Source organism: Astatotilapia calliptera, chromosome 14, assembly GCF_964374335.1.
Source record: "Astatotilapia calliptera chromosome 14, fAstCal68.1, whole genome shotgun sequence".
Taxonomy (NCBI): domain Eukaryota; kingdom Metazoa; phylum Chordata; class Actinopteri; order Cichliformes; family Cichlidae; genus Astatotilapia; species Astatotilapia calliptera.
The window spans coordinates 28665269-28685606 of record NC_137435.1 but is presented as its reverse complement, the minus strand read 5'-3'; the positions used below and the strand labels follow the sequence as shown (position 1 = coordinate 28685606).

General features: G+C 41.1%; 1 protein-coding gene across 5 annotated transcripts in view; it reads left to right on the top strand.

Annotated features, from left to right (window-relative positions):
- arap1 (ArfGAP with RhoGAP domain, ankyrin repeat and PH domain 1) overlaps window positions 1-20002 on the top strand; it is a 61185-nt gene extending 41183 nt beyond the window's left edge. For 3 of the 5 annotated variants that reach the window (XM_026191465.2, XM_026191464.2, XM_080288808.1), the window contains 16 exons: window positions 471-663; window positions 756-801; window positions 978-1141; window positions 2172-2384; window positions 4861-4966; window positions 5067-5214; window positions 5464-5532; window positions 6414-6491; window positions 6624-6741; window positions 7400-7513; window positions 7611-7750; window positions 7844-7926; window positions 8526-8585; window positions 14221-14284; window positions 14597-14755; window positions 19121-19415. In XM_026191465.2, the coding sequence (XP_026047250.2) occupies window positions 471-663; window positions 756-801; window positions 978-1141; window positions 2172-2384; window positions 4861-4966; window positions 5067-5214; window positions 5464-5532; window positions 6414-6491; window positions 6624-6741; window positions 7400-7513; window positions 7611-7750; window positions 7844-7926; window positions 8526-8585; window positions 14221-14284; window positions 14597-14755; window positions 19121-19153 (1788 nt within the window). In that variant the 3' untranslated portion in view covers window positions 19154-19415. Of the gene's footprint in view, window positions 1-470; window positions 664-755; window positions 802-977; window positions 1142-2171; window positions 2385-4860; window positions 4967-5066; window positions 5215-5463; window positions 5533-6413; window positions 6492-6623; window positions 6742-7399; window positions 7514-7610; window positions 7751-7843; window positions 7927-8525; window positions 8586-14220; window positions 14285-14596; window positions 14756-16197; window positions 16236-19120 lie in introns of all 5 variants that reach the window. The other 2 variants (XM_026191466.2, XM_080288807.1) reach the window with 2 other exon arrangements.
- The last annotated feature ends 336 nt before the right edge of the window (window positions 20003-20338 follow it).

Below are 20338 nucleotides of genomic sequence, written 5' to 3'. Positions count from 1 at the left end.
GGCAAAGTGTGTGCACTCAAATTTCATTAGTTATTGTGAGACCAGTCAGATGTGTCAGAGTTATGCACAAGGTCATGAACAACCTGTGACACAACCAGTTTCGTGGAGGATTGTCTCTTTCCACAGCTCTTGGGGAGAAGGCCGAGATAGTAACTGGACAGAATGTAACCAGAATCGAGGCTGAATTTGTTGCCACCCACACTGTGTTCTTCAAGCAGTGACAAATAGTATTCGTTTTTAAAAGCAATAAAATAAAATGTAGCTCATAATAAAAAAGAAGGGCAAGGATGATTTTGTACAAACCCTGGTTTGAGACCAGGAGGAGGCACAGGTCCCTTGGGGATTGCGTCAGGAAGATCCTTAGGCGTAAAAATCTGCCAGATCAAAATATGTGGAGCTCTTTCCCGTTTTTGAAAAGGGAGCAGCCTAAAGAAGCTTCAGTACAAACGCCGTATGTCCTTTGCTTGTAGGCCTTTATTCCAGTCTCTGCAGAACCTTTGCTGAGATTGAATTCTGAGAGGATTGGGAAGCTGATGTGCAAAGATGGCTTGAACCTACAAAGGTCCAAAGTTGGGTGGTTTGCTCTGGAGGGGTCTGTACTTCACGTTTACCTGGAAGGCAGTCAGGTGGAGGAGATCCACCTCCGCAAACTGAACGAACTATGTGAGTAAGACACGCAAACATGGATTTAATCACTGTGCGAGTGCTCAGCGATTAGAGCACAACAGTTCTTACCCTGTATTTGTGTTTTACAGCAATTCAGCAAGACAATGAAGTCATGGTTCTGGTGGGGAAAGGCAGGTGAGAACGGATCATTTGCGTGCTGATTGACAAATTATTCTTACAGTTTGAAACCCCTTTAAAGATTAACCTGTTTAATTTTTATAGATATTCCTAATGATGAAACGGTTTTCCCTCACATACTCATCTATTAATTCTTCTTTCTTCTTTATTTGTTTCTTCTTCTCTTTTTTTAGAACTCTGTACATAGAAGGAAAGAGAAAGCTGGATTTTTCTTGCTGGTGTGCAGCTATCCAGGCAGCTGCAGGGAGTGGAGGAGACAGGCTGCACGAGCAGCAGCTCACGGAGACGGACATACCGGTGATCGTAGATAGCTGCATTAACTACATCACACAGTGTGGTAAGAAACACACACTCACACACATAAGAAACCATTTTTGTGAAGTAAATATGTACTTCATGCATCTTTAGTTTTGTTTATTGTGTTACATTTTGACAGTGCACTATAAAACATTCACACATATATGCAACATTACTTACATAACAAACCAAACAAAGACGACTCCTTACAACACAAGTCATACCTCATATCATGGTAAGCATTGATAATATAACATTTGCATAACATAAAATTTAGTTAACCATCATAGTTCAGCACACAAACAAAAATCCAGGCTCTTGGTTCAGCATGAACTGTAACCTTTTCTATCTTTCTCTGAACTCATGTGGCTATAATAGTTGGACCTTAAGTTTACTGTGTTAAATTCCACTGGATCTATCCACGGAAGAACCATCTTCCTCCTCATCTTTTATATAGCTGTACAGCTTGAACATTGGTTTCACCAGAGTGGCAGAGTTGCTTGTGCTACATCTCTTGCATGAGTTCACAGCTTGAAAAGCTTGACATGTACAACAGTTCAAAGTAGACAAAGATAAAATAGAGGAAATAACATGACTCTTATTTCCTCGAGTGGACATGGGCCTAACTTGCTCTCAGTGTGGTGTGTGAGGTCCATTGTTTTAATTATCTGCACTCATTGTAGAGAAGTGCAGCTGCATCACACTTCTCTCTTTGTGGGTTGACACCGTTTGACATATTGGCCTTCTGGCCTCACCGCTAGCAGCTCTGCTCATGTGATTTTTTTTCTTCTTTCTTTTTTCCCCTCGTTGTTGTTTTTGCTTTGCCTTCAGATGTCAGTCAGCTCAATGTTTCCAAGCCCTCAGAGGCCAATCGTTGCAGTGTTGAGGCGAAACACTTGATGCATTAAATGTTCTGAATGTTGGAAGATGCAATATAACGATTAAGTTTGAGGAACTTTTGTTTTCTTTTGTCAGTGGTGAAAGAGCTGTTTCTTCTGGTTTAAGTCTGTGTTTGTGTAACATTCTACTCTGTGTGTTTTTGTGTGTGCTTGTTAATGTCCCATCTCTAGGTATGGTGTCAGAGGGAATTTATCGCAAGAGCGGCGTGAACTCTCGTGTGGCAGCTCTGTGCGAGAGGTTTCGTCACGATGCTCGCAGCCTTTGCCTAAGGGAAGGAGAGCATCAGGTGGACGACGTCTCTAACACACTCAAACGGTTTTTCAGGGAGTTGAAAGAGGGAGTGTTCACAACACAGGACTCCCCCTCCTGGCTCAGCACTGCAAGTAAGAGTCATACGATTTTGTTTCTTCATGATTCCTATGTTTCTTATTATTTTACGAGCTTTGAGTATCCTGTAAAACATGTATAGATCAGACACCTGTGGCTCTCCTTAAAAGGGGCAAATTAGTTTTTCTGATGTTTTGATATCATGATACTGCATCTGCTGAGAGACACACTGACAGGCCAGTTTGGAGCCATACTGTTCTAAAACCTGAGCTGGTTTAGTATTGCCATGCCAAAACAAGCAAGGCCTTCCTGGATTAAGAAGTCATCTGTATGGCGGATGACCTGTCATGGTCCCTTTACAGACATGCATTTTGTGGCATTTAGCACATTACAAAATTATTAGCCGAAAATCAATGTCACTGTGCTTTTTTTTTTTTTTTAACAGGGCAGCAAATTTCAACATAGCAATTCTATTTTCAAATTTCTGTTTGCACACAATAACAGAATTATTTTGGAGAAAAACAATAACTAACAGGCTCATGTTATGACCCTGAGCTTTATGAGCCTTAGTACAAACCATTGCTGTGAATTAATGTGCTTTAACTTAAACTTTGTACCCTTATAGACTGTTTGAGCAGTCACTTGAGAAAGCATCATGTCAAAAACACAAGAAAGCAGTTTAGACTTGTGATAAAGAGTTATGGCTGCTCATAAAGCAGAGATGGATATACATCGTTATCACAGTGTTTCCAAGTGTCAAGAACTGGAGTGAGAACTATCATTAGGAAAGTGACACACAGCACACAACAAGCCTGACAGAGGCAGGAAGTGAAAGATTCATTAAAGAAAACCTGTGAGAGATGTGTCCAAAGACCACAGAACAACTGTCAAGACACTCATGAATAACTTAGTCGACTTGGATTTCCTACTCTCAAAGAAGACTGTCACTAGAAACCTGCGCAGGAACCGTGAGGTTGCAGATGAAGGAAAAGTCCACTTCTGCAGAAGACGTACCTTCAAGACAGACTAAAGCATGCTAAGGACAACCTGAAGAAACATTATGCATATGGGAGTGTGTCCTTTTGTCAGATGAGATGAGACGAAACAAAGGCTCTGTAGCCACAGTGACTTATGTTTGGAGAAAAAATGGAGAGGCGTCAACCCATAGAACACCGTCCCCGCAGTGAAGCATGGTGGTGGGACTATTATGCTGTGGAGATGCTTCATAACATCTGGAAGTGGGCATCTTGTCAAAATGGAAGGAAGAGTGAAGGATATGTGAAGATTTTGAAAGAAAACCTCAAACAGTTGGCAGCAAACCTGGATCTCAGTCATCACTTTGTCTTCCAACACAACAGTGACTCAAAACATACATCGCACCTGATGAACAACTACCAGCCTGTGTAAAGCTTTAGAGAGTCTCGCTCGGGAGACGAGTGTGGGTCTTGTTGACAACTACAGCAAATGACAGCAGGCTGTTTTCCAGTAAAAAGGATTTGCAAATAACTATTAATAACCTTGACCCTGGTAGTTTTTGTTTTTTGTGAAACAATTTAGTTTCTGTGTGCAATGTAAAAAATAAAAACAAAAAACTAAACATCCAAAACAAAACTAGGATGTTTGGGAAAGCTGTGTTTTAAAAATCGCTTGCTATGTTTAACAGAAACCTTTTAATTTTTTTTGTGTAAGTTTTAAACTTTCATGAGGAGGGTCCTCATCTGTCCTCATCTGTCCTCATCTGTCCTCATCTGTCCTCATCTGTCCTCATCTGTCCTCATCTGTAGCTTTTAGTCCCTCTGCACTTTAATCTAGTTTACAAGGAAGGACCACAACCCTTTTGTATTTTATCTTGGGTTTGGGTGTTTAGTGTTGATGTTGGGCGTCATTGTTTAGGGATTTTTCAACAATCGAAATTATTGCAGTACATAACTGCCTCTTACTATTTGTAGTCTTACACCGAAAACAGCTTTTAGCACAACTTTTCCAGTCTTTTTTGCCCCAGTAACATAAGCATTTGACAATGTACTGGTTTCAAATTGAAAATGAGCATATAATGCTAGTATTGCAGGGATTTAATGATATGTTTGTCATTGTAATTCTAGTGTTTTGTTTTTTTTAACACTGAAGCTAAATTGAGCATACAGTGCAAAGAGAATGAGTTTAAAGATATGCTGCAGCTGTGTGTCTGGTACCATCATCTTGTTATTGTTTTCAACCAAAGACCTACACACTGCTGGCCATTTTTAATATATACATGCCAGTTTAAACAAAAATGCTCTTTGTTTTAGAAGTCTAGAGTCCTTTTTCATCAGGCCTCTCTTCAGCCTTTCTCCCTGTTTTGATCTTTTGTGCTCTCGTCCTGTGCTGTTTTTTTTTTTTTGTTTTGTTTTTTTGTTTTGTTTTTTTCTCCGTTCCATCTTACCCTCCCAGCTCTTTCTTTGATCCTGGCCGTTTGTACTATAAATATCCTCTGTGTTCATAATTTTATTTAATAATTTTACTTTTCTCCTCATCTTCTTCTCTCTTCCCCAGCCATTCAGGATGAAAGTACTAAAATCTCCCAGTACAAGCAGTTCTTGAACAAACTGCCTCATGTCAACAAGGCAACACTACAAACCCTTATCGAGCATCTCTACTGGTGAGAACTGATACACAGTGACTGATACCATCTTATCACCTCTCCCTGAGTATGTATTTGTGCACAGACTTGTGTGTTTTTTTTACCGCTTGTGTTTCAGCGTGCAGCACTTTTCGGATAAAAACCAGATGAACAACCATAATCTGGCCATCGTGTTCGGTCCCACACTGTTCCAGACTGACGGGAAGGACTATGCCGCTGGCCGCGCCATTGAAGACCTCATTGAGCACTACAAACTCATCTTTGAGGTCAGTGCTGATAACAAAGGTGGTAATGCTTCTATGCTAACACATCAGGGATTTAAAAACACTTTTCAGTGGTGTAGAGGTCTAAGTGTTCGTCTTATCTTTTTATCTTAAAGATCAAGCTTCACTGTGATTACAACACAATGTTCTCCTTGCATACAGTGATTCTGCACTTTGAAGTATCAGTGCAGATTTTAAATGTTGATACATTTTTATTTGTGGTTGAATTACTCTGCTTATGCTCTCTTGCAGGTGGATGAGCAGCAGCTGAACAAGCAGATAGAAGTGATTGAATTTATCGACAAAATGCGTTTGAAAAATGTGAGCAACATACAATAAACTTTAAACAAAGAATGGTTCAGTGACCTGACATATTTCAGAGGCAAGATTTAGGAAAATCATTGAAAATATTACAATATAAACGCAGAACTAAAACTAAGAATATTTCTTCTATATTTTTAGTTTAGTTTTTCAAATTGTGTCACTTAGAATTTCTTTCAGAAGTCCAGCTTTGGTAAAAGTGTGAATTTTTTCCCATGCAGTTTCAGTTTTTAGCTTAGTTTTAGTTAATTATAATAAACTTGGTGGATTTCTTCGGTGAGATTAAACAGTCATTTCCACAGCCATCATCAGAACATATCAGCAAATGAAGGAAATTCTTCTGGATCGGTTTTCTATCCCGCTGGGATACATCATATTTCCAAAAGCCATCACACACACACGAACTTGATTGACATCCCAATCTTAATCTAAAGGGTTTAATATGATGCTTCAACACTTCTAGGAAGGCTTTCCACAACATTCAGGAGAGTGTTTATGGGAATTTTTGACCAGAATCACATTTGTGAGGTCAGATGCTAATGTTGGATGTGAAGCGGCTTGCAGTTTGTAATTCATCCTGAATGTGTTAAGGGTTCATTACTGAAACTAAGGCGCCGAACCCAAGTCTTAGAAAAGCAACCACTCACCATAATCCCCCCTCCACCAAACTTTACACTTAATTTATTATGTTAATTTCTAGTTTATCACCTGCCTGTGTAATTAACCTTTATTATTGTTCAGTTGATCTCAGTGAAATGTGTTGTGTGAAGTGTTTTGACTTGTTTGAACACTGCATTTGGTTATCTGTGTATACGCTTTTTTTTTTATCATCGCAGTTTTTCTGTCTGATCATTTGTTTGTTTGTGTGCCCTAAACTTCAGCCTCCTTCTGAACGAGGAGGTGACTTCATTTGTACTGTGTACCTGGAGGAAAAGGCCAGTGGAGAGAGACATGTGAAGGTGGGTTGGAATTCACCAAATAACACATTTATTTATTTAACAACCCAGTTCTTTCATCTGGCACACATCAAGTTCCACAGTAACGAACAGGCTGGTGTTTATAGAAAACAAATATTTCCACTCTTCCCACAGATTCCTGGTTCTATGACAGCATTAGAGCTCACACTGGAGATTCTGGACCAGCGTAACATCCCAATTAAAGACAAAGATTACTGGAGCTGCTGGGAGATCTGCTGCAAGGAAGAAATGGGTAAGACTGATTAAAAAGATGAAGGGAGGCAGGACAAATGCCAAACAGCATTTGTTTTTTATGCTGATGCAGATTTAGAATTTATAGGGTATTTTGTAAACTCTGTCTTAATTATTCTGTTTTTTTCATTAATATGGTACAGGGCTATTTTGCTTTGGAAAATGACAGTTTACTAGGACTAATGCAAAAAAAAAAAAAAATTGCCTGCAACAGTGTGGCTGCAAACTGCAGTTTGTTTTGCATCTGGTATGTGACCTGTCTGGTTCCCTACAAGGGAACAAATGACAGTAGCAGTAATCTGCAGATTAAAGAGGAAATGGAGCAGTAATGATGAGAAATTGAAGGAAATTGTTGTTGTTGATGGGAAGAGAAGGAAGGAATTTACCGCTACAGACGGTGTCATTTACTACAGATTGGTATGTAGATTTACAAAACAAAATTCTTCCAGGATGTAAGGTGAGATTTACGGAAATATGTATTTATAGCATCCAAAAATATGAAGCTGTACCAGTTATGTCATCAAGCGCTCAGCATGTTTGTCTGACACTTTGACCCTATTGAGGAATGCAGATGTGCAAAGTTCTTTGTCATCCAGAAATGCCCCAAGTTTGCATCATGTTTTCACACATGCTCTCTTTCTGCCTGCTCTGTTTTTCAGAACGACCGCTGCACTATCAGGAGCGAGTCTTGCCCATTGTTCACTCCATCGGCACAGAGTCTCATCTGCTTATCAAGAAACATGCTGCAATGGAGGCCATCACTCTTTACCTGTGTAAATACAAAACAACAGAATCATTGCTGCACTGTTTGGTCTGCCACATTGTGGCATGCTTGCATCAATTTCAGTTATCTGGCCTTCTGTCCTGCAGCCAGTAAACCGGACGCATCCAAGCACGGGATGATAAAATTCAGAGAGGAGCGAAGCATCTTGGGTTTGGGCCTCACCAGTTTTCATGAGCGTTATTTCATCCTCAATTACAACTCGCTCAGAATGTACAAGGACGTCAGAGTAAGATCTACAGACATACTTTTATCATTTTATTTGTTATCTCCTTCGTAGACTCGTTAACTAATTTTTCCTTTTTTCCCCACTGTCTGTCAGAGTAACCGTCCAGAACGTGAATGGCCAGTGAAAAACTTGAAGGTTTACCTTGGTATAAAGAAGAAACTCCGTCCTCCCACATGGTGAGCACCTGTGCTGAATTACCAGTGTCACACTATTCTCATGAGTGCTTAGTGGCAAAGCAGCAGGTGGCTGCTGTAAATGGAAACTGCTGTCACACCAGGAGGAAGACTGGCCATGCAAATTATCGCTTCAGTGGGCACAAAAAATGTATTTACTGGGAATAACAATTTTCTGGGATTATCTGATCATGAATAATTGGATATCTGGCCACTCATTCTCCAGCTTTATACAAGTGTAACACCTCTGCACTACATTGCTGTTGGCGGGAGCAGCTAGTGCTACCCCTACTGATCAAAATGCATCTTTTTGATCTCAAATTACCTCAGTTTTGTTAGCTTGAACCAAATTGGTTGATGCCCTTGAGCTTCCTTGTTTCATAACTTTAAAAGTTTACACAGAGCAACTTCTGCAGCTCGACTCATGCTTAAAGGGATAATTAACGACTAAACTTGAATTATTAATTTACGAACTCTACAGTTTCTTTATCTGAAGTAGCTGTTTGAGCCTTGTAAGCAGAGTGACCACTAGGGGGCAGGCTGACACTGTGAATCCTAAGAAGCTGAATTGCTGTTAAAGTGATTTGTATGTTTATTTTTAGTTGGGGACTGACAGTTCTGTATGAGAGCATGAAACAAGAGAAGCCCGAGAGACAGCAGTGGTGAGTACTTATTCAGTGCTCTCTTTTTTATAATACACAACTTTCAGGCTCTGATTACGTCACCAGCAATGTTGGTTTATTGGCTGGAAAAATGAGTAATACCGAAAACAAACAGCCGCAGGAGCATTTTTTTCCGCTAATTGGCTTGATTTGCAACAGGTCAGTAACTTGATCGGCTATAAAAAGAGCATCTTAGGCAGAGATTCTCCATTATGCAAAAAACACTCTACAAATTGTGCAATAATTTCAGAAAAATGTTCCTCAATCTAAAAATGAAAAGCCTGTGAATATCCCATCATCTACGTAATCTATGGCCCATAATAACTTCAGAGGATTTAGGAAATCTGCAGAAATCTCCGTATGTAAGGGACAAGATCAAAAATCATGCCTGTAAATGCCTGTAAGCTGCTTGCTTGGGCTCAGGAAGACTTCCAGAAATCATTATCTGTGAGCACAGCTCATCGTGCGGTTCATGAATGCAGGTTAAAGCGCTATCGTGCAAAGAACCAGAAACACATGAAGATGTGAATGGACTGAGACAAAGTGGAAAACTGTTCTGTTGTCAGAATGATTAGCATTGTGCAAAACATGGACACTGCAGTCTCTGGATTAAAGCAGAGAGGGACCTCCGTGCTCATGTCTGATGGTACCTGCATGCATTAATACCTAAATACATACAATACATACTTACATACATACATAGAACTGGCAGCTGGCACATCTGGAAAGACACAATTAATGATGAAAGATGTCCAGAGGTTTTAGTTTATCACATGCTCCCATCCAGAAAGCCTTTCAGGGGATGCCGTGCATATTTCAGCAAGATGATACTAAACTGCATGCTGCATCTATTACAACAGCATGGCTTTGCTGTCGAAGAGTCCAGGTGCTGAACTGGTCTGCCTGTAGAAAACATTAGTAAGGTGGAGTAAGTAAGCCGTGAGGTTCAGCAGCTATATATATCTGATATCAGACGAGAATGGGAATAGATTTCTCTCACAGAAGTTGGCAGCTCAAATTTTTAGAGACGTGTTGCTGGCGTCAATTTCAATTTCAGGTTTCATTGTTCTATTGTGAATAAATCCAAGTTCATGAGATTTGCATTGTGCTTAGGGCTGGGCTATATCATACCGTTTACGGTAATACCGGTGTAATGTTGGGCAACGATAGGAAAATGAAATATTGCAATAGAATATGGGTAAAACGCGCATGCGCAATGCCTTTGTTTACATACACACATGGCGGCGATGCAGAATGAGAAGAGCGAAAGCAGATCGTTAAATGAAATAGATGAACCAGAATTGGTTTGTAAAAATGCTGCAGCTTCAGTGGTGTGGAACTGGTTTGGCTTTCATCCGTCAGATACACAACAAAGCACTATTTTTGGTAGAACGTGCTAGCGGGCCGTCGTTATTACCGTGTTGTTTGGAAAATACGGCACACTTAAAATCAATCCTTTGATTTTTCTGAAAATCGACAGAGCCCCTTATAATCCCGTGTGCCTATTGTATGAATTCTGGTTGTGTTTACTGACCTCGAAACGATTTTATGTCGTACACGGCGCTCGAAAATCTGTCAAATGTTTTAGTACGACTTTGCTAAGCTACGAACCCGCACCGCTTGATGGATTGTCGGAGCATTACGACTATCGTAGGCAGGAGCCTCGCGGAGTGATACGTACTGTGCTTCAACATAATAGTCTGCGACTGGGGAGAGTGCCCGCCCTATGGAAGACATCCTGCATCGTCCCGGTCCCCAAAAAGAACCGGCCCAATGAGCTGAATGACTTCCGACCGGTGGCACTGACGTCACATCTTATGAAGACTCTAGAGCGGCTCTTTCTCAACTTCCTCCGACCACAGGTACAACATGCCCAGGACCCACTACAGTTTGCATACAAGGCGGGTGTCGGAGTGGAGGATGCCATCCTGTACCTCCTACACAGAGCCCACTCACACCTGGATGGGGGAAAAGGCACGGTCAGGATCCTGTTTCTTGACTTTTCCAGTGCCTTTAATACCATCCGGCCCTGTATGCTTCAGGAAAAACTGAACAGGATGGAGGTGGACCCCTGCCTGGTGGCTTGGATCTCCGACTACCTCACCGACAGACCACAGTACGTCAGGCTGAAGGACATCACGTCTGACACAGTGGTCAGCAGCACAGGAGCACCACAGGGAACTGTGCTGTCCCCTCTTCTCTTCACCCTGTACACCTCTGACTTCTGCTACAACTCTGAATTATGCCACATTCAGAAGTTTGCAGATGACACGGCCATCATGGGGTGTATCTGGGATGATCAGGAAGAGGAGTACAGAAGTCTGGTGAGGAACTTTGTCGCATGGAGTCACACAAACCACCTGCAACTCAACACCTCAAAGACTAAGGAACTGGTTGTGGACTTCGGGAGGTCCAGAGAAGGTCCACTGCCGGTTCAGATAGAGGGGGAGGAGGTGGAGGTGGTCAACAAGTACAAGTACCTCGGGCTGTGGGTGGACAATAAACTGGACTGGTCATGCAACACAGAGCACCTGTATAAAAAAGCCCAAAGCCGACTGTACTTCCTCAGGAGGCTGAGGTCTTTTAACATCTGCAGGAAGCTCCTGAGGATGTTTTACCAGTCGGTGGTTGCTGGAGTACTTTTCTATGCTGTGGTGTGCTGGGGGAGCAGCACAGCAAAGAAGGACTCATCCAGGCTGGAGAAACTGATCAGGAGGGCTGGCTCTGTGGTCGGCATGAAGCTGGACACTCTGGTGACAGTGGCAGAGAAAAGGACACTAAAGAAACTGATGGACATTATGAACAATGCTGGGCATCCTCTGCACACGGCCATAAACAACCAGAAGAGTCTGTTCAGTGACAGGTTGCTTCTCCCAAAGACAAGAACTAACAGACTTAAAAACTCCTTTGTCCCACACGCCATCAGACTGTTTAACTCCTCTCTGGAGGGGAGAGGGAGGGGAAACAGGAGGACAAAGGAGGGGGGAACAACTAAGCTGTAGTGCCTCTGCACCTCACTGTACAATACCTTGTGCAATACTTTTTGTAAATAGTCAACAGTGCAATAGACTCAATACTTGAAATGTGCAATTCACTTGTATTTTTATTTTTTATTCCTATTTATTCTATTTATCCCCTTTGTATATTTTATTTATATTTGTCTCTGTATTTATATATGTGTGTGTGTGTGTGATTCTGTAACTGTAACTTCGGTCGTTGCTGTGCTTTTTGGAAGTCGAATTTCCCAGAGGAACCCACCCGAGGGATTAATAAAGTTCTATCTTATCTTATCTTATCTTATCTTATCTTAATATTACCGTATTGTGTGTGCATAACCTCTTTTTAAGTGTTGTGGATATTATACATGGTTATGCTGAGGATATGTCGGCCAATTTCCACTGGAAATGCCTTTTGGTTAAACTGTCAGCAAAGAATTTGCATTTGCACTGTTAATTTTTTATATAACTTTAATGCACTTAAAACAGCTGCTTGTTCAAGTGAAAATACATTGATGTTTTGTTTTGGGTTTTTTTGCACTAATAAAGTTGTGGAGTTGTAAAGTTTTTTGTCTAGTTTTTTTGTCAGTTATATCGTTAACGCAAATTTTCAAATGTATATCGTGATAAATATTTTTGGTCATATCACCCTGCTCTACTTGTGCTTTTATTTATAGTTTAAACAGTTGTATTTGTAAACATTTGTTTCAATACATGAAATATAACTAAAGTCTGTCATTATATTAGATTGCAGCACTAATATAGTGTTTGCAGGAGCTCAGCCTTTGCTCTTCCTGTGTGTCATTTTATTTATTTATTTATTTTTAACTTTATGGCAGCATGGTGATACGGATATAAACACAACCAACTTTGGAGAAAGCTGCTAGATTTTCTGTAGGCTGAGAAAACGGGTCAGATCCCTGCATGAGAGTCTCGAGAAGGAGGCATATAAAAGGTTGACTCCACCTAGGGGGTGAACACACATGAATGCACCTATAAACAGGGCTCTGTTCTAAGCTAGGCCTGTTCAGGTATTCACCCTCCGTGTGTGTGTGTGTGTGCGTGTGTGTGTGCGCGCGACTGTGTGTACATGTTACACTGGGTATGCATTGTTAGCATCTGTAGTCATCTTCGTAGTTGTAATGGGACAGCTGCTCCCGTCATGCTGTAGGTAGTATAATTTCTTGGTCAGCCTCCATCGCCGTGTCCCTTGCAGCAACAAGCAGACATGAGAGGGAGCAAGGAAGATGCAGAAAGAGGTGGAAGGTAGAGGGGCAAAGAGTCATGCTGAAGGGGAGATACTGTATACTGAGTAAGAAATGTTGACTTTAATGCAGTTAAAATACAACTTTGAGTGGAGAGGGATAAGAAAGTGGAAAAAATAATAATCAAAAGAGCTAGATGAGGAGGCGCCCGTGTGACTGTATCATCCCAATCTTTTTTTTTTTTTTATATATCTGCACTAAATGTCCCTTAATGTTCTCAAAACTCTTAGCACATTAATTTCCCCCCCTTTTTTTTTTCCTCCTTGCAGCACTATTTTCTCAGCACACCTCGTGCTTAAGCTTATAAGGGTGCTAATAAATTTTAGGAATATCATGTAAATTTTATTCTGTGGCTTTTTGGTAATCCATAATCATAGATGAGCAGCTCTCAGTCTTTTGACGCTGATAATGGCGGGCAGTTAATTGCAAGCAAAAACGAAAAAGTCGCATGTAGGAGATACTGTGCTGCATGTATGTGCACTGGAATAGAGAGGCTGTCTCATTTTGAATGCCAGCAAACACTAATGAGCTCTGTTAGGCATTATGAAGTGAACTAGGGAGAGGGAGGAGCTAGGGGTGTGTGTGTGTGTGTGTGTGTGTGTGTGTGTGTGGGGGGGGGGGGGGGTGTGTGTGTGTGTGTGGGGGGGGGGGGTGTGTGTGTGTGTGGGGGTGTGTGTGTGGGGGTGTGTGGTGGGTATTCTGTCAAATTCTATGACTGCACCTAATTTTGTGTCAGTTGCATGCTGCATTGCTGTTTTGTTTTTAAAGTCTCTTTGTATCAGTGTTTTGCTGTCTCAGAGGACTTCACTCGAATAATTGTTGGAGTCTAAATTTGTGCTCATAACAGTAATAATCGTATAAATACAGCCTGTTTATTCAGCACAGCAGCATGACTGATGACTCAGAGGGCTATGACGGCAACCTGAGTGGCATGAAATTTGCACGTACATGCATGCAGACACTACAGAGGCACGAATTCGCACTTTTCAGGGACACAGACACGCACACACAGGCACACATGCTGAATGCTGAAGGTTATAATCAGTGTTTGTTTTGGGCGGAAGTTTAAATTAGTAGTCGTGCTCACTGTTTACGCTTGTGGCGTCACTGTCAGGTGTCATAGGAGAGAACATGTCAATTTCGGTTAACAGTTTTCACTACCTCCCTTTGTTCTTGTTCTTTTTTTCTTTTCTTCCAAATTTCCCCTGGTCCTCGAATTCATCTCTGCCTCACTGTTTGCTTGTCTCCCAAGACACCACCACCCCCCCCCCCCCCCCCCCCCACACACACACACACACACACACACACACTCAGCCCACAGTTTGATTTTTATCGCACTGTCTGCTTCACTTATCTGCCTCTATTTATTTGCAGGTATCTCTGCTGTGAGACCCAGTCAGAAATGAGAGAGTGGTATGCTACATTTCTCAGTATTCAGGTATGTCCCTCCCTGAACACCTGCTGAGAGGTGGAAAATTTGTAATAAATCATTTAAATGTGTTATGATTTGTTTTATTTCTTTTGTTGTTATTTGTGAAAACTGTGAATTTCTTGTAAAAACCAAGCAGCGATGCAGAAGTTTTAGAAACTGTAATAAAGAAAGTAAATAAAACAGCACTACTGAAATCAGTAATCCTCACCAGGACCATGTTAAATGATTTAAATAGTTTCCTCACAGTGTAGTAGTATTATATTGTAGTATCGTAACATGTCTGTCTTCTCTCCTCTCGGTTTCTCCTCCTTGGTAAAGTACGATGGTAACGTGTGGCCTCAGGATGGACTCCAGCACAAGCGCGTGAGTCGTGAGTTGCCAGACACACGTCATGGTAACGTGTCACTGATACCACTGCGTGGCAGTGAGAATGAGATGCGGAACAGCGTTGCAGCTTTCAGCCAAGACCAGCTTGCTGTGAGTCAATCTACCAATCACTGGGAGTAATCTACGACGAACCAGGCAGCTCACTGCAAAGCTGCCCAGTTAATCAGAGACTTTCATGCTGCGCAGGTGGTCCAGACCCCTCAACCATGAGCCGAATCAAAGAGCAGTGCAAATTTGCGCACATCCTATACCAATTTTGCACTTTGCGAGTCTGATTTCTATTCAGAATAGAATACATCGGATTGTGCATGAAATCAAGCGTTCAGTCTCCTGAGGCAGAACTTTTCATGCTCAATTTTTCTCTTTGTTAACTTTTCAGTAAAGTTTGAGGGATTCACCTGTGCAGGATCAATAATCTCTGTTTCATGATTTGTCTGTGATTTAACGATCGTTGCAGGATCTGGGTTCTTAAAATATTAAACTAATCAATTAAATATATTATGAAATGCAATCTCATGTGGTTTCACGAGCTGCGAAGATGATAAATGATTTGTGTTCAACCAAAACAAAAAAATGTTTTAAGAATCCAGACTGTGTGCAGAGCCTTAGACGATTTTTTTATTTTATTTTATTTTTTGATTGAGCCAGACTTATCCTGGTGAAGCTCTGCCAAAGCCTGCTTCAGAGCACTAAAGACACAAACAATAACACATTCAGAGAGAGCTCATGCTTGCAGGCAAACTATACTTTCACGGCACTGGTGTCTCATCAGCTCACAGAATTGTATTCTTGGCATGAACAAACATCACCTTAGTTCGCCGGACTATATTTTTAAGCTCTCTGACACTGAACCAGACCTGCTTAGCAGCATCAATATTGTGTTCATGCAGCCATCCTAAACCCCTCAGCCCTGTGCTCAGTCGTCGGTGCAGAACAGAACGTCGACAATCTGATGATGCAGTTGTCTCCTCCTGCTCTTTTCTTGTTATCACAAACCGCTCAATATTTTGCTGCAGATTGCAGCAGCACATAAAAATTCATCTCAGCCTGCTGTAACTTCCACCGGCAATAGCCTGATTTCAGGGTTGCTGTGTTGTTGCCTGCCGCATATTTTCTATTGATTCCTGCCTGTTCAGTGTATCGACATGATGTTGGAGTGTGAGAAGAGGCGTGATTGCTGTGGTGATAGGACCACAGAGGATGAGAGAGAGAGTGCGAGTGTGTTAGTAGTTGAGAAGAGATTCACTGCATGTCGATATGTCCAATTTTCGATGTGAAGTGAAAGAGTAAATCTGGTACACAGATTGTGTGTGTTTGTTTGTGTGTGTGTGTCTGTTTGTCTATAAAATGGACTTTTCTGGCAGTCATTTAACCCTTTCTACACAGTTTTTCCATTTGTATTATTGTAGGGTCTATACCTGACAATGTAAAGCGCCTTGGGGCAACTGTTGTTGTGATTTGGCACTATTTGAATTCAGGTTAATACATTTTTGTCTGTTTTGTTGTTCATCAAAAATATGCTTATCTTTCAGTTCCTTAAAGATTTTCGATAATGGTCTCAGTAAGGAAGGTAGGACTATTTTATACACATGAGTTTTTTGGGTTTTTTGGTTGTTGTTTTTTTTTTTTTTATCACACACAAATTCTGTTTTAGTAGCATATTAATTTTGGTCACCCTGAACTGTGTGTCTCCTGTGCATTCAATAGTCTCTGTGCATTTGATCAACCTCACTTGTTGTTGTGCTCGAGTCTCTCAGTACTCAAAGTATTCTGAATATTTTTATTAGTGCATGGGATGCTACATTACCGTCAATTAGCAATTTAGGTTGCTAGGCAATGTGATGGTGTTTGTCATAGTTTGTCATGCATAATTCAGTTTTTGTGGAGATAAAGTAGATGACACCTATCACACCATATTAAAGCTAAAGTGCTTTAATATGGTGTGATAGGTGCAAACTCCTAAAGATGGGCCTAAAGATGTAGTCCATTGCTAGGTGGTGTGATTATGCTAGAATGTCAGATATTATAGCATAATCAGCATAATGTTATAGCATATATATATATATATATATATATATATATATATATATATATATATATATATATATATATATATATATATATATATATATATATATATATATATATATATATATATATATACACACACATACACATACACACACATACACACACACACACACACACACACACAGTGGGGCAAAAAAGTATTTAGTCAGCCACCGATTGTGCAAGTTCCCTCACCTAAAATGATGACAGAGGTCAGTAATTTTCACCAGAGGTACACTTCAACTGTGAGAGACAGAATGTGAAAAAAAAATCCATGAATTCACATGGTAGGATTTGTAAAGAATTTATTCGTAAATCAGGGTGGAAAATAAGTATTTGGTCAATAACAAAAATACAACTCAATACTTTGTAACATAACCTTTGTTGGCAATAACAGAGGTCAAACGTTTACTATAGGTCTTTACCAGGTTTGCACACACAGTAGCTGGTATTTTGGCCCATTCCTCCATGCAGATCTTCTCGAGAGCAGTGATGTTTTGGGGCTGTCGCCGAGCAACACGGACTTTCAACTCCCGCCACAGATTTTCTATGGGGTTGAGGTCTGGAGACTGGCTAGGCCACTCCAGGACTTTCAAATGCTTCTTACGGAGCCACTCCTTTGTTGCCTGGGCGGTGTGTTTTGGATCATTGTCATGTTGGAAGACCCAGCCTCGTTTCATCCTCAAAGTTCTCACTGATGGAAGGAGGTTTTGGCTCAAAATCTCACGATACATGGCCCCATTCATTCTGTCCTTAACACGGATCAGTCGTCCTGTCCCCTTGGCAGAAAAACAGCCCCATAGCATGATGTTTCCACCCCCATGCTTCACAGTAGGTATGGTGTTCTTGGGATGCAACTCAGTATTCTTCTTCCTCCAAACACGACGAGTTGAGTTTATACCAAAAAGTTCTACTTTGGTTTCATCTGACCACATGACATTCTCCCAATCCTCTGCTGTATCATCCATGTGCTCTCTGGCAAACTTCAGACGGACCTGGACATGCACTGGCTTCAGCAGCGGAACACGTCTGGCACTGCGGGATTAGATTCCCTGCCGTTGTAGTGTGTTACTGATGGTGACCTTTGTTACTTTGGTCCCAGCTCTCTGCAGGTCATTCACCAGGTCCCCCCTTGTGGTTCTGGGATCTTTGCTCACCGTTCTCATGATCATTTTGACCCCACGGGATGAGATCTTGCGTGGAGCCCCAGATCGAGGGAGATTATCAGTGGTCTTGTATGTCTTCCATTTTCTGATGATTGCTCCCACAGTTGATTTTTTCACACCAAGCTGCTTGCCTATTGTAGATTCACTCTTCCCAGTCTGGTGCAGGTCTACAATACTTTTCCTGGTGTCCTTCGAAAGCTCTTTGGTCTTGGCCATGGCGGAGTTTGGAGTCTGACTGTTTGAGGCTGTGGACAGGTGTCTTTTATACAGATGATGAGTTCAAACAGGTGCCATTCATACAGGTAACGAGTGGGGGACAGAAAAGCTTCTTACAGAAGACGTTACAGGTCTGTGAGAGCCAGGGATTTTCCATGTTTGAGGTGACCAAATACTTATTTTCCACCCTGATTTACGAATAAATTCTTTACAAATCCTACCATGTGAATTCAGGGATTTTTTTTTTCACATTCTGTCTCTCACAGTTGAAGTGTACCTCTGGTGCAAATTACTGACCTCTGTCATCATTTTAAGTGGGGGAACTTGCACAATCGGTGGCTGACTAAATACTTTTTTGCCCCACTGTATGTATGTTATGATATATATATTATAGCTTGTGTAAAGTCTTGTCAGTCTGGTGGTTGAACTCCTGATGATCGTATAAGGAGACTATCTTGAAGGGAAGAGCGGCCAAATTTAAATCAGGCTCGGCTTTGAGCTGTGGAATTTGTAATTTTGATAACACATCATTGTTTAAGTTACTTATGAGTATTTTCTGTGCAAAGTTTCTGAGATACAGCATGCTTCTGTTTCTTATATTTGGACTTTTCTGACTGAAAATCGAGACATCATAAAGTGTGAGTGAAAGTTAAAGTCTCTCAGTTTAAGCCGATCCCTCGGTTCATTGGTCAGGCTGCATGTCCGTGTTTATATGTACTCTTGACCGGAGCTTATTGAGTCCGCATCTCATGAGCAGCCTCATATCTGGTTGCCATGGCTCCGAGACATCTGTGGTCTGAATGAGAATTTTAAGCTTGACCTCCTGGGGGACTTTTAAAAATGTTGTGAAACTAATTTTAGGTTTAGGGAGAACACTGAAAGCTAGTTTCACTAAGTGAAGCTGCAAGTCTTACCAGATGTTTATGAATGAGAAGATCTGCTTGTGATATTTGTTTTCTTTTATTTTGATGAAAGGCTGACTGTCTGAATGTTTTCTTTCAAGGTTGGATCATCGGCCTCATCGGATGTCCCCTAGACATTCCAGTGACGACTTCATTCCCGAGGGGCAGACACTGAGAAAAACACTTATAATGTATGCGGATAATGGCCTTGCACCTCCTTTGAACACGTGCTGGAATGAAAAGAATTCAGCAGACAACAGGATCACACCGCTTTCCGTGCACAGATGAAGTGAATGAAGAGAAACAGTTTGTCAGACCACAGTTTCCCTGAAGAGGCCAGAATCGATTCCAACCTGATTTGCACCTAATGTTTCCACTGGACTCATAAGAGACAAACTTTTATTTCTTTATATATATATTTTTTTTTTTTTTTTTGGGGGGGGGCACAAAAGACCAGTAATCCTGGGCACCAGCACAGCATGGTCTGCAGGTTTTTGTTTTAGACATCAAAAGCTTGACATTGATTTTGCAGCCGAGTCATATTTTTAAACGTTCTGTACTCTTTGCTCAACAAATCATCGGATCAGTGTGCAGTTTAAATTAAGTAATTGTAGCTTTTGTGACGTTGATATCAGAGGACACTGTGACCTGATTTTCTCACTGGAGTTTGTTCCAAGGGGACCAAACTGGACTGAAAAATGACAGGTGATGGATGATGTTAGTCCACGGGACATTGGCTGGTGCTGTGGAAAACCTTCGTCCGAGGGTTTTTTTGTGCTTTTTGCCACTTTTGTGCACATGTGCAGCACTGTGCATAGAGTGCGTTTACATGGGGATATGAAGACCTTCAGGGAGTAAAGCAAGGAGAATCTTGTGCTGAAAAAAGGCATTATTTTTTTCTCTTTTTCCTTTATCTTTTCTTCCCATCCTCACAGGCACTGCATCATCTTTGTAGATGATTTTTTTTTAAATAAATCCTGAGCTACAGAATACAGCACATTAACCAGCAGTATTTATAACGTTTTAGATTATGTGTTAGTCGCTTTTTCAATATCTTCTTTATGCACAGCTTAGAATCTTCGCGGGATCGTGTTTTTTATAGTAAGGAGCACAAAAGTGGTGCTGAATAATCTGTAGGTACAAGAAACGAAGTGCTTTACGATGCTCCGTCATTCCTTCTACATGAATCCAACCTTGTATATATTTAATGTAAAGACATTAATCTGTCAACAGTTGCCTTACCAGCATCGCTGAGCAATTCCTCGTCGTCGCTTCCTTTTAATGTTCTCACCTGTGGGATTCCCGTAATGTAAAGATTT